We start from the raw sequence: 14,854 nt of genomic DNA, 5'->3' as shown, positions 1-14,854 counted from the left end.
TATGAATTGATTAGAATGCAGTTAATTAGATTTCAATTGAAAAACCCCTATCAGAGAAGGGGAATTAGGCAGCTTTTGAATTTGACAAAAACATACTGGCTTTGTCTCATAAGAAAAATATTGCCTCAGTATTTTTCATGAATGCTTCCAGAATCCATTTTTTCACATTATTTCTTGGCTGCCAGTTCTCAGCGAACAGAACTTCAGGAGCTAAGATTAGGAAAGCTAGCAAGTACTTAATAAAAGTATAAGGAGGTGGAAATGTGAAGAGGTAAGCAATCAGGTTTGAACTGTTTTGATCATGGATTTCATCAAGTGTAACCGTGAGGAAGCTGCTAACCAAGCCCTGCAGAAGTCCATTAGCTTGGGTTACATGGACATCAGACAGGGTCTGGACTCCTTACATCATTCTCATATTCTCAATATGTCTGTTTTGAACAGGCTTAATTTTTCTGCCTCCATCCCACTGGTTAGTCTGCTTTCTCATGTCTGGCACAGAGCCATGCTGGCCATGGATTTCTGCTGTTGGGCAGTGATTACTGCTCTTCTCCCCTGAGTTTCATTACTCTTGAAGAAGTGGAGAGTGCCAAGACAGATCCAAGCCCGCTCTCAAGCTCATAGGTGCACAGTAGCAAAAGGAGTGCCAAGCTGTAGCTGATGAAGTTATTCTGCTGTTGGTGAGACCTTGTGAGGAGTGAGGGTTTGTGAGGCTGGTGGTTTGCATGCCTTCTTGTCCCCTTGTGCTCTTTGTCTGCTCCAGTGGTTTGGCATGAGACAAATGGCCAGGGTCAATGTGCTAACAAATTGCTCTCTTGCTCCTCACACTAACCTGGTCTCATCTCTGTTAAACTCAAGGTCTCTTGTGTGTTCAGCTGAGCAGACTTACCTGGGCCATAGGCTAATGTTTAGCAGCAAAGCAGAGACTAAGGAAGCAGGAAAGGTGTTCCCTGCTAGGCAAACCCCCTGCTTCTGCAGGATGAAACCCCTATAGGCAGCTGGTGCCCCTATCCCATTTCCTACCCTGTCAGTATTCCCACCATGCATTAAGCTGGATCTGTATGGCTCGGGGACAGTGCATACATCAACCCACTCTCATTCCAGAAGAGTTTCATGTGCTAAGTTTTGAAGAAGAAAATCTCTAGCAGGGAAGAAGAATTACTGTACAAATTCAATTATCCTGACAGCTCAGTGCTCAAATTCCATCACAGATCAGGAGTTTCTTTCTGATTTAGCACAGTTCCACCTTCCTAACCTGCCCCTGCGCTCACTCACCCACGCCAGAGGCCACAAAATACTTTAGTGCTGCCAGAAATGAGTTACCATTTCCCTTGGGATGGATGCATTCTCCCCTGCCCCATCATGATAAGGGGAAAGGACAGCTTTGCAACCACTACAGGGGCTTTCCCTGCCCCCCCAATCCCAATCTTTGACTGCCACTGAACCTTAAAGAATCTAAGGCAAACAAGACATGAACAAACAAGACATGCTTAAAACAGACAGTAAACATGGGGGAACTAGATGAAGAACAGGTTGTGAGGGTTCCACTTGCTACCACAAAGCAAGGAAAAGGAGCATGAAGACCTCATGAAGTTTAATAAGGAAACAGTTTTGTATTAGCTTTAATGTTTCCTGGGTTTTGAACACCCAGTAAACACATGGTTCCCCAGGTTGCTGGTGTGATAAGGAACTAAGCACAGAAGGTCAGATGCCTGCATGAAAGTCCAAATAAGCACCGTGTGCCTAATCCACCACCCCAAGATCATGAGGAAAGAGGAAAACATGAATCTCCTGGCATAAATCTGCTCCCATTACTACTATCTGCTATGAGCCCTTTTGACCCTCTCAACCTGTCACCACCTCCACATGTGGCAAGGGATCAGGTACAGCCCAAACCTAAAGGTGGTTAACTGTACAGGGTTTCCAGGCAGTGGGGAGCAGGGCTGGCTGGAGAAAGATAAGAGCAAAAACCAGCTGAGCTGGCATTCCCTGAAATGCTTCAGATAGCCAGAGACTCCAGCAGAGCTGCTTAGAGATCCTATTTTGTTAGAGAAAGGAGGCAACCATTTGGACTCATTGGTTTTACCTACACAGAAAATGTTTGGGGTTTTTTCATGAGTGTGAACATAAACTGATGTTAAAGCCATCACTAGGGCAAGAACAAGCTGCCCTAATGCAAAATTGCCCCAGAATTGTGTTTGGAGTCACTCTGGGTATGATTTACGTGACTACAGTAGACTAAACGCATCCATGGGGATTTAAACATCCTGGATGTTATTAGAGACAAGACAAGGAGGCCTCAGGAAGAACTGTAGGCAGAAGGGGTCTGCTAAGTAAGCTGAAGCCCTGGGGCCTGCTAGAGCTGAGCTTATTTTTGTTAGGAGTTGCTCCCTGAAAAATTTAGCAGTTGCCCTTCTCTGACCCATCTCTGGGAACAGCCTGCTGTGTTTCGTTGGTGCAGTGATTGAGTAGTGGTTTTTTTCCCCAGCTAAACTGGAATGTAATTGCAGCAAATCTGCAGCCACCAAGGGCTGCAGGAGGCTGACTTGCTGGCTGTTTGAACTGCAGAGCCCCAGCTAGGGTAGCATTCATCCTGCACCCACACTCACTACTTTGATAATTATTGATTTTTCTAGTGACACACAGACTGGCAAGCTTGTTCCAGCTAGGAAAGGGCAGGGATGCAACCAGTAACCTGGTTAAGGTTGCTCCTATTATAATGGCCTGCAGTGTGGCCCCTAGAGGACAAAACTCAAATGGTTTGTAAACAGAGGTTTTTGTTTTTAAATTAATTATAGAGTAGAATAGAATTAACCAGGTTGGAAGAGACCTTTGAAATCATCAAGTCCAACCTATCGCCCAACACCATCTAATCAACTAAACCATGGCACCAAGCACCCCATCCAGTCTCTTCCTAAACACCTCCAGTGATGGGGACTCCACCACCTCCCTGGGCAGCACATTCCAATGGCCAATCACTCTTTCTATGAAGAACTTCTCCCTAACAGCCAGCCTAAACCTCCCCTGGCACAGCTTGAGACTGTGTCCTCTTGTTCTGGTGCTGGTCTAAGAAATGGTGTTGCCTTTGCCCACTGATTGATTCTCAGCCCCAGCCCTGCACAGTTTCCCTGTGCTCAGTTTCTGTGAGGGCCGTGGTGTTCTTCAGGACTTCTCATTTGTCCAGCTGTGGCTCAGAAAAGACCACTTTTTCAAAACAGAAACCTTCCTTGTCAGATGCCAAATTAAGCAAACAGCCAGAGTGTCTTTCAAGTTTGTTTTATCTCTGCTCACAACTATGTTTTGTTTGCCTTCAGAGATCTGATCTCAACCCAGTGCTCTAGGACACGTGGGGTTGTTTCTTTTTCAGGGGAGGAAAGGAAGTTCCTTGGACCAAGCTTCTCCAAGCTTTATGCTTCCATGCTTCTGTATCAAGTTTCTGAGCTGTGAAAAGATGTGAGCCCATGTCTTGGGAGAAATACAGCTGTGTCCATATGGTGCTTTGCCCATAACCATAGTTCCAAAGTTTCAGCAGGTCTGCCTAGTTCTAGAGCACAATGTCTTGAGTTATGCTTTCAGAGCAAGGCTGATCAGAGCTATTTCAAGGCCCTTTGCACCATGAATGTTCTTTGTGTGTTACTCTGTAGTCATGTCTATGCATTTGTATGCATGTGTGATCTTCCTTCTTCCACACCCACTTCCCAATTTCATCTGATTGCAACCCAAGCCTCTATCATTAATGCCCTCTGTAGGCTAAGTGTTGCTGCTTGGTTTGGGAAGGGCTTTTTGGGGGTTGTATTTTTTCTGGGGGTGTGAATATTTTGATTACTTGCATGAAATCCCTTCTCTTTTATTCTGCACTCAGTGCATCTGGAACTGACAGCTCCAGGGAGGTAAATGAATGCCACTGCATTTCAGAGGAAGAATTATTTCGTGCAATTACCCTAAAAGTGCATGTGAGAACAGTGAAAGGAACGAGGGAGAGAAAGAGAGAGAGCATGAGAAGGAATAATCACAACACTTCGACAGGTTTACCTCTTTGTGTTTGAAAATCTATCACTCTGACAAGTCCTCCTTGTGAAAGGTGTAGACAGATAACTAGACATTTGCTCTTTGAGGTCCTTTTGAGTGAAGGGGGTGATCAATAGGAGGATCAATCCTTTCACTCAAGTCCTTTCTCTGAGATTTCTCACAGACTAGCTGTACCCTATTTCCCTCTCAGTGCCTCACTCAGGCTCTCTGTTTCACTCCTTGGTTGTTCCTGGACAGAGGGGTTTGGGTGGACTTTATGTTACAGGCTTGTGGGCTTGTGGGTCTTTCTATACAAATTATAATGGGTTTGGCTTGAGAAGGGATGCTGTAACAAAAGCTTCTGTTCCCTGATCCCTCCCTGCCTCTTGAGCATGTTGAAAGGCCAAAGAAAAGGGAGCTCTACAGAAGAGTCATCATTCATACCTGAGAAAAGATTCAAGAGAAGTAGTTCCCATCCTGACTCTGCTGCTGTTTCACCTGCAATATTTATTACTCTCTTGATCACTCTGTGGTCCTCTCTGCACATCAGGGTCACCCTGGGGCAGCTGCTGACAACAACTCACTATCTTCATTAAAACATGCAAAATGCTGAGGTGGAAAGTGCTGGCCAGGGTAAATGATTAGGATCATCCAAGAGGCAGGCAAGTTACTGGACACTTGCCATGCTGGATGAGGAGGGGAGCAGTGGGCTTGAGGGGTCTGGGCCAAGTCACTTTTTTCACCTGTGCCTGCTGCTCTTGCAGGAAAGTCAATGGACTAGTCATGGCTGTTTGTGCTTTGAGGTAATTTAGGGAGCATGCTGTTGGGCTAGGAAAGCTAAGGTCTAGCATACGTCCTAAAATTAGGATTTTCCCCTCTTGGTTGGTGTCAGAAAGGGTTATTCACAGCTATGGGAGAAGTATTCTCATCTAACTGAAGCAGTTACATGGAACCAACTCTGTACTTAAAGCAGTGAGGTGAAACAGGTAAGCTGAAGCCACCTTCACAGACTTCATCCTGTACTGTGAGATGAGTGAAACATGGGGAGCACCTTGCTATGCTGCAGGCATCACTCAACAAAGCTGGCTGTGCAGCCCCCTCCTCCTGGCCTCATGGGAAAGGTGCTCCCCACTTGTGTGCCCTTGCCAGGAGTGCGTGCTTCTTGTTGGGCATCTTCACGAAGCTCCTTCAGCTGCAACAGGTGAATGTTGTTGCAGCTCCTGTCCTGCATCCCCGTGGCACATTCTCACCGCTCACTACCTTGCTGTGGACAAACTGTTTTCTGCCACAGGACCTTTGGGATCCAATCCTGCTTCTGGAGGCTTCAGCTTTGCTCCCAGAGACTCGGGCTTTGTTCCCATGACTTCCAGAAGCCCTGCAATGAAGAAATGATGGCTCTGTGGCTCAGATCAAAAGTTTGTGGTTGTTTTTTCTTTTTTAAACTTCCTTATATTCTTTTTTTCTCCTCTTCTGCAGGATGGTGGAGTACTCCCTGGATCTGCAAAACATTAACTTGTCTGCAATCCGTACTGTCCGTGTCCTGAGGCCTCTGAAAGCTATCAACCGTGTGCCTAGTAAGTCCTGTGTCCCCCTCACACCTGCTCAGCTGGGGCTGTGGGGAGTACTTGATCAGTAATGCTGTGTGTGGTGCTGTTCTCCAAGTGAGGTTCAGGTGCAAACTGAGTGGAGACTACTGCACAATGTGTGCAGGCTTTTGCCCACCATGGGGCCAAGTAGTGTCACTGGATGGGTGATAAAACCACAGTCTCCTGGAATATCAGCCCTGGTCATCCTTTGTGCAGGGCCATGCTGATGGTTCAGAAGCTGAAGCTGAACAACATGCAAATAAAGGAAAGGGGGTTTTCTCACTCATACTGAAGGACATTGTGGGTTTGGTAATGTCTGCAGCCTCAAAAGGAGACGTGTGTGAGGTCTGGAGAGGGGAGAACTGAGGGAAGCAGGATGAATTGGTTTGCTCAGGTTTTCACACACTCTTCCAAGCTCTCTCATCTGAAAAATTTTCATGCCATTACAGCTTAGAGGTGTGTAGCACCAGTTATTTTTTCTCTCCACCTCACCCTGTGCTTTGTACTCCCTCTTTTGTGCCAACTCTCCCTACTGTGAGCTGGCATGTGTGTATGAGCCAGGCTGAGCATCACTGGGCACAGAACTGCCGGGGCTGTGCGGGAGCTGGGATGTGTCAGCAGCCAAAACACTGTTCACCAATACCATCCAGGTCTGAAAGGCAGCCCTCAGCTCAGATCTGCATGCAAGCCAGTGAGATCCTGCAGCCCTGGCATGTAATCCACAGCCCTGCAGCATGTGCCATGAGCATGCTGCTCCCACAGCGGAGGTGGCCTCTCCGTAACCCTCATTTCCTTCCTGCTCAGAAGGTGGGAACAAGACAACCTCTTCACTGTGCTTTGCAGGTTTTGTTGGAGCTGAACTGTTTCTTACCTCTTCTCTCTGCAACCCTGAAGCAAGTAAGCAGGTGGTGTTGTTATTTAACTGCAGGAAGTACTGATGAAGGTGGGTTAGGCTTCACAGTGGTTTTATCCAGGTGGATGGAAGTGAAATGGCAGGCAGGTTGCGTGCCGTTTGGGTCAGGTGGTTGCAACAGCACTGAACTCAGGCCTCTATCTCACTCTGATGTTTCTGGCTATTCTCTGTGCAAAGGCAGCAGCTGCCATGTGCAGCCCTGTGAGGTTTTAGGCATTCCTTTTGCAGGTTTTTCTGTCTTGCAGAATGGCAGGAGGTCTCTTTGCTCTTCCCCATAATCTCCCTATCAGGCTGTCTGCAGTGGTGAAGACCTTGCCAGAGCTCTCCTAATCCTCTCAAACTCAGATGCTCCTTTTTCTTTTCCAGATCTGACAAAGTTTGCACAGCCAACCCCCCAGTCTTCCTCCTATGGTTTCCCTTGTGCCAAAGTCACTTTCACAATGTCACCTATTTCCTGAACATGCTCCAAAGACAGATTTTAGTATCTCAGATTCCATTCAAAGCCTTTCTAGAATGTGTTTTTAGATCTTGTCCCTCTTCCTTGGGTGTATTTTTATCTCTGAGCAATAGCCAGGAATATAGGGTGCCAAAAAGGTGTGATGAAGGAACTGTGGCACAATCTGATGTGCCCAAAGTGGCAGGAGGGCACCAGGCAGAGAAGCTGGTTTGGGCACTGAGCGTAAACTCAGGTGTATACCAAGTCCATCATGGGGTGATAAAGATGGGAACCATGGCCTGTCTCTGGACATGTAAACGATACTTAACTGACTTTTTCATATGTCTGCTGTGGGGATTGATGTTAATTGCTGGACAGCAGCGTAAAGTCAAGAGTAAAGCTTGACTGACAAAGCCAAGGTCTTGTTTAATTCCTAGCTATCTCCTGGAACAGCTGGAGTCGCTCTCTGCCAGCAGGAGCTGCCCCAAGAGGAGCAGTGTGAGCGGCATCAGAACTGGCTCATCAGGGATCTGCTTCATCCGTGCGGAGGCACCAGGGAAGCTTTCAGTCATTTTGGCCTGACCTTTGCAGAACACAGGCCACTGAATTCCCCCTGACTGTCCCAGCCGTGATGCTGTCTGGCTGCTCAATTTATCAGCGTAAAATTCTACCTGTGTGAAATTGATGAGGGTTTGATTTCCACTCTGGGGTTAAATCTTTATGTATCTTCCTTGCTTCATAAATTTGTAGTTATATGCAGAGAGCGTTTTGGGAGAAAGACAGTCTGTCATTAATTTACAGGGGGGGAAAAAAACCCCCAGAAATCAGATTCCCTGGGAGAGGAAGCAGTGGCTTGAGGGATGAAAACTGGTGAGGAGGATGTAAACAAAGGCACTGTGATAAATGGGAAGGATCTGCGTTGGAAGAAGGTGCCCAGTGGGGTATAGCAAACATAATTAATGGGACCTTTGGCCACAAATCTTTTTTTAATGTCTTTTTAAAGTTCTTCATTACTGATCTGAAGCAAGAGAAAAGTCTATTAGTGAGATGTAGTGATGGTACTAAGCTGGAGGTGTTGCAGGTGCTAGTAAAACAAGTGGGAAGTAAAACAACAGGAGGCAGAGGGAGAATGAGGTCTTGGTGGGAGTGGGAGTGTGAGATATTTGAGGAGAGGCAGGAAGGTTAATCCCAAAGGCAGATATTTAGAATAGAAGATAATAGAATAGAATAAGCCAGGTTGGAAGAGACCTCCAAGATCTTCCAACCCATCAACCAATCCAACCCCCCTAAACAACTAAACCATTTGACCGTGTTCAGAAGGCTGTGATGGGACAATGTGGTCCAGCATTCACTGGTGGCCATTTCAAAGGCTTTTATATGGGCACCCAGGTAGGAACTGCTTTTGGGGGAGGAGTCTGGCCATGTGGATTGAATGATGACAGTTTATTATCAGGAGGAAGGACAAAATGGAACACGAGTGATTACTGCATGAGTGGCAGAGTGCTAAAGCGGTCTGTCTGGGTTGATTATTTAGTCCCAGAGAACAGCAGCATTGGAATGCTCAGCGAGCATTTGAAGAGTCTGCATACCAAGGTGAAAAATGTCTGGAGAAATTTGAGAGAAATCTCATACTATGTGAAGGAAAGAAAAAAGGAAAAAAAAAAATCAATGCCAGAAAATGAGGAGGGAGGAAATTCAGAATGACTCTAAGGAAACAACAGAGACATTGAGAGAATAAAAAGTATCACCTATTAAATAAGTTAAACTTATTTTTAGACTTGGCAGGTAAGCAAGGCTGAAGTTCAAGTGGCCAGATTGGGTATCTCTAAATTCTGTTTACCTGTGCTCATTCTTAGCATGTTACTGAAAGCCCTTCCTCACAGGCAGACTTCTGAGGCTTTGAAACAATATCCCAGAAGGAGCTGACAAATGCTGTTTGTGTGCCATACTCTGTGTGCAGTCCAAAGGATGCATAGATTCTCCTACCTGAATCGTGACAAGAAGAAGAAAAGCACATCCAATTCAACCAAAAGGTGGAAAACTCCTGTCAAGGAACAAGTTCTCCACCCAGTTTGTTATTAGGCTGTAAAACTTGCTGCTGTGGCAAATCCTTCCAGACCCAAATCAAGTAAGAGGCACTGTGTAAGTAAAGTAAGAAAAACGGGATCATCCAAGGGAGGAGAGCTCACATGGAGACATTTCTAGATATCAAACCTCCTTGTTTCAGAGTTAAAACTGATCCTTAGCTGCTGGTTTTCAGCAGCTGATTGCACTTCCTCGCAAGATGTGCTACTGACTGTTCTGGATTTCACTCCTGGGAGAAGTTTGTGGCCCTGCCCTGCTTGATCACTCCTCCACTCGCTTGTCATCTTTGAAATATACCAGAGAAAACACGAGGCATCACCCTCATAATATGTACTCCTGCTTCTCTCTTGTGTTCCTGGCTACAGCCCTGGGAAAGCTGCCTTTTGAGGTTTTGTTTGAAAAGGCATGAAATAAATTAAAAAATCAAAAAGAAAACAAGAAGAGATTGTTCTGGTCCTGTTACCAGGGTGGGGAGCTGGTGTGACCAGTCCTGCAAGTCACTGAGGAAGTGTAAAAGAGGAAAAAAGTTCTCTCCAGGTCTTTGTCAGAGGTAGTTGCTTTCTGATTTGGGTACATCCGTGTCCCGGTGTTGGGGTGAAATTCTGCATCCATTTGTTGTCATTCTCCTTTTGCAGTTATGTGGCAGGTTGCTAGGTGAAACATTGCTGCCTCTGCTAGCTCTTTCATCCCTCCTTCTCGTGGCAAGGCACAAGGCTTGAGGGGGGAGGCTGGTTTTGTTCTATTTCTGCCTGCTTTTGAGGAGGTAGTCTGTAGTCATTTCTGATCATTTGAATTTCTTTCGCTTCTGTTATTTTGGGGTTTTGACATCAGAGCAGAGGATGTTTCTTTGGTTTACCCTTTCTTGTCTCATGCAAAGAAGAATCCTTGCAACGTGTTTGATGTCTTCCAGTTTCCACTTAGAATTTAGTTACTGATTCATCATTTGCAAGCAGATTACTTCAGCTGAGCACACTGTAAGGAGTCTGTTGCAGAGTGTTGCATAGCAACTTTATTAACTCGAAAGTGCACACATGTTCTAATACTTGGTGTGGAAGTGCAGTGATACTGATGTGGAGGTACATGCATAGGATATATAATGTTGCATTCTTATTCCTAGCTGTGCAAGAAATGGAATTTCAGATTTTTGGGAAGTTCTGCTCTTCCTAAATATGGGTTGGGTTTGGTTTGGTTTGTTCTTTTTTTCCCTCAGTCAGGGTAAGAATAGAATAGAATAGACCAGGTTGGAAGAGACCTTTGAGATCATCGCGTCCAAGCTATCATCCAACACCATCTAATCAACTAAACCATGGCACCAAGCACCCTATCAAGACTCCTCCTAAACACCTCCAATGATGGTGACTCCCACCACCTCCCTGGGCAGCACATTCCAATGGACAATCACTCTCTCTGTGTAGAATTTCTTCCTCACCTCCAGCCTAAACCTCCCCTGGTGCAGCTTGAGACTGTGTCCTCTTGTTCTGGTGCTGGTTGCCTGGGAGAAGAGACCAACCTCCGCCTGGCTACAACCACCCTTCAGGTAGTTGTAGAGAGCAATAAGGTCACCCCTGAGTCTCCTCTTCTCCAGGCTAAGCAACCCCAGCTCCCTCAGTGTCTCCTCATAGGGCTTGTGCTCCAAACCCCTCACCAACTTTGTTGCCCTGTTTCAGGTTTTTGGGAAGTTCTGCTCTTGGTACATATGGTTTTGGTTTGGTTTGTTGTTTTTTTTCCTCAGTCAGGGTAAGAATAAGAATAAACATTTCCTGCCCCTTTTAATCCCTGTTTATTCTGCCTCATTTTAGGTAGTTTATTTGGCTTTTTGATTTTTTTTTTTTTTTATCCCTATACTTGGTCATGCCAAAGAGGTTTAAAAGTCAAAAAACCCTCAGCTATGCTATTCCAGTATAAAATTGCTTTCCTCTCTTCTTGTCCTCCTTTTTGCTGAATGATGTTTCAATAACAATCACACCACTGAAGTGTTTCCATTTCAGTGAAATAGCCTTTTTTTTTTTTTTTTAAATTTATTTTTTTCCCCCCTTGCTGGTGAAAGTGCTGTGTTTGAAAATCTTGATTTAGCTCCATTTGTCTTTATTAATTACTGTTACTAAGTTGCTCCTTGGGTTCCAAACAGGCTGGCGCTTTCTACTTCTCCTCTACAGCTCTCAAAGATAAAAGCCAGGGCTTGTTGGTTTAATCTTTCTTATGTTTCAGACCAGGTGAGTGAAACTTAATGTCACCAGCAGACTCAGGAGTACAGCTGACATCTCCTAACTCATTGCCCTGCGTTCAGCTCACCAGACCAAAGCACCATTATAAAACAGTCTGAAGCAGCTGAACCCTGGAATGGGAGAAGCGGGTGGCTTTTATTTATATGCCTACCTTAAATCTGTATTCAACACTGAGCTACCTGAGTTGGGTGCTGCAGCGGTGCCTAAGAGTGGTGTGGCTAGCAACCCCACACTTGGCACAGGGGGGAAAAAAAAAGGATGACATTTATTTCTCTAAATGTGTTTTTGAAGAACTAATTTCACTGATGAGCATGTGTGAAATTAGCTTTTGAGCTGAGATATATTAGCCTGTAAAACACACTCATTTACAGCTAGATCAGACAAAAAGCAAGTTCATTTGACAAGCACAGTCCTGCCCTAGCAGTTGGAAATGCAAAAGGATGATGAGATTCCTCTTCTAAGAGCCCCACTCTACAGGGTCTTTGCTTCAGATGCCTCAGTCATCCTGGAAGAGGACTGACACTTGCTTGTTCTCTTTCCAATGCTAATTTCCTTTCAAAAAGAAACTCTTCCATTTGACTCTTTTGGAAGTAAATCTTTTCCCTCACAGCTTTATTTGTAAAATGATAACCGAGACTCAGCTGTTGTTGTGTTTTCCAATTACTTAAACTCATCCCATCCACAGTTCTTTGTATAAGCTGTCCTGTAAACATTTGTTATCACATCTCAGTGACACACAAACCACCTGCAAGTGTCTATGCACACAGCCACAGTCCTCAGTAGGTCAGTACAGGGACAAAAGTAATGTTCTCTCACAGCATTCATACATAAAAGTTAGGATGTCAAAAGCCCTTTTTATTCCCTGCTCAGGCTATGTGTGGCTCAAAGGCATTCAAAGAAGCTGACAGCTTTCTGTAGGCTCTGTCCCAGGTAGGTGGGCAGTGAAAGGATGGAGAAAAACTGACAGGGGATGAACTTCACCGACAGGGTCATATTCAGTTTATATCCTCCCTTCCCAACCCAATCTCCTAGCCAAGTGCAGTGATGCACTGAAGAGAGCAATGTGATTTATTTCTGACCATTAAAGGATGCCTTTACTTGGAGAGGGGGCAGATGGGAGATGGAATTGTAACTTAGAGCTGTATTTTCCTGTATGTGAAGCTCTTTATCAAGTCAGTTGAGCCCTACATCAGGCGGGCGTGTTCAGGATACAGAGCAATGGTGTGAGGGGAAGGAGAGCAGCATGAGGATCAACAGAGAGCAGAGCAGGGCTTGAAGGAGAAATGCACAGAAGGCCAATATAAGCTTTGCTAGGCACAGCTTGCAAAGGCATGATGCACTTCTGTGTGTAGGGTAATGCAGCAAAAGTGAGGGTGGCAGGAGAGAAGGGGAGGAAATCAAATCTGAAACAAGGACAAAGACTAGCATAGGAAAGCTTGTTGACTCTCAGGTAAATGCTCTGGGTGGGTTTGCAGATCAGTTCTTCTCTGGGGCTGTAACTGACCCCACATCTTGTAGTGCTGAAGGAATTCTTCAGTCACCGAAGACAGGATACAATTTCATTTACTTATTGTCTGAGGTCAGTGCCGTTCTTCATGTGCAGTCTATTGCCATGTGTTTAAATGAGTAAACAAAGTAAATTTGGGAGGGAAAACCCCCAAAACAGAAAGGGAATTACATCTCTGTGTTAGTGTAGTTATCATGGCAGGCAGATGAGGAACAGTGAAGCGGAGGAAATGTAGACCTGGTAATGCCTGCTTTTGTACCATACAGTGCTCAGTCCTTTTTGGGTTTTGCAGTCACAGATCGTGGGAGAAAGTCATCTTTCCCTCTCCAAAGCAGGCTGCTCCATTTCATTGTTATTATAAGCAAACATTCAGAAGACACAAATTATGTGCTTGTAGGTTGTCAAATGGGCTTAAAATGATGAGATTTGAAAAAGAGGGAAAACCCAAACCCCAAAGCCACAGGTTATTTTTACTTTTGCGATGGCTTTCAGACAGTCAGACCTGTAGTCCTCTTTTTCTCTTTTTTTTCCCCTTCCTCACCATAGTAGTGAGGAATAGAAACTTTTCCTCTTATTTTTTTTTTTTTCTCCTGTGATCCAAGACTGTCAAATCCTAGCAAGATTTCACGCCTGAAGGTTTATGCCACGCATCCCCAGACTCCCGATAAAAATCGCAAGATTTAGCAACAGCACTTTGGAGTTGGTGTATTGGAAGTAAAGCAAGGATGGAAGACAAAAAAACCTCCACACCACCACCACCCCAACCCCTCCCAACAACCAAAAACCAGTCCTAAAAAGACCTTCACTGGAATCTTCATTTCTCCTTTCCCCTCCTAGGGGAACCTGCACAGCCAGGATTTAAGAAATGCTCAGCACTTCGCAGCTCCTATTGTGACAATTGAGACTCTTGAACGTGTCCAGAGAAGGGCAATGAGGCTGGGGAGAGGCCTCGAGCACAGCCCTATGAGGAGAGGCTGAGGGAGCTGGGATTGTTTAGCCTGGAGAAGAGGAGGCTCAGGGGAGACCTTATTGCTCTCTACAACTACCTGAAGGGTGGTTGTAGCCAGGAGGGGGTTGGTCTCTTCTCCCAGGCAACCAGCACCAGAACAAGAGGACACAGTCTCAAGCTGCACCAGGGGAGGTTTAGGCTCGAGGTGAGGAGAAAGTTCTTCCCAGAGAGAGTTGTTGCCCATTGGAATGGGCTGCCCGGGGAGGTGGTGGAGTCACCATCCCTGGAGGTGTTCAAGAGGGGATTGGACGTGGCACTTGGTGCCATGGTTTAGTAGTCATGAGATGTTGGGTGACAGGTTGGACTTGATGATCTTTGAGGTCTTTTCCAACCTTATTGATTCTATGGATTCTGCTGCCTGTTCAAACACGCTCAGCCTCCAGTGTACACCGCGCTCTCGAAAGCCCAGTCATGTATTTTGCTGCCTAAATGGGAGCTGGGCTGTTTTGCAGAAATCTGTCCCCTGGGACCTATCAAGCAGCAGATACCATGGAAATGTGAGCAGTAATGACAACGTATTATAGGGTGAAAGATAATGTCAGATTACACTAATGCAAATTACACTCCGTGCGTGTGTGTGGGCAGGGCAATTTACAAGCGTAACCTGGAATTTCTCAGCCTCCATGTGTTTAGGGCCCGATCCTCCCTTTCACACACACCTCACCCAACGTCATGTCGCTGCCTGCAGTTCAAAAGAGACGCATGCTTCGGGCTGGGGACAGCAAGAGGAAAGCAGCTCCCTGGAATCTTAACCACAAGTTGCATTAACACTGCTTTGCATAATATTTTGCATTATTCTGTCCTACTTACACGGCACTAGAGATGTGTAAAGAACTTAAGGGTATTTATAGAATGGAGGCAAGTGGCTGGCAGCCACGGCCCTGGAGTTACCTTTTGTCCCCAGTGCTGGGTGACCCCTGCCATTCTGAAAGCAAAGCTGGCGCCGTATGCTCTTGGTAGAGTGTTCGCTGCGAGGGAGCTCAGTCATCGTTGCAGTGATAAATGGGGGGGGGAAATGAGATGATTGGTGAATGAACAACAGTAGCAGGTGGTAGTAGGTGTTGCTTATTAGATGTTCAGTATTAGAA

General features: G+C 45.6%; 1 protein-coding gene across 1 annotated transcript in view; it reads left to right on the top strand.

Annotated features, from left to right (window-relative positions):
• CACNA1I (calcium voltage-gated channel subunit alpha1 I) overlaps nucleotides 1-14,854 on the top strand; it is a 187,210-nt gene that overhangs the window by 110,511 nt on the left and 61,845 nt on the right. Inside the window, exon 5 of the mRNA XM_009902560.2 lies at nucleotides 5,482-5,579. Coding sequence (XP_009900862.2) covers nucleotides 5,482-5,579 — 98 coding nt within the window. The remainder of the gene's footprint in view (nucleotides 1-5,481; nucleotides 5,580-14,854) is intronic.

This window comes from Dryobates pubescens, chromosome 15 (genome assembly GCF_014839835.1).
Source record: "Dryobates pubescens isolate bDryPub1 chromosome 15, bDryPub1.pri, whole genome shotgun sequence".
Classification (NCBI taxonomy): Eukaryota; Metazoa; Chordata; class Aves; order Piciformes; family Picidae; genus Dryobates; species Dryobates pubescens.
Note: the sequence above shows the minus strand (reverse complement) of the source record. Positions and strands in the feature narration are given on the sequence as shown.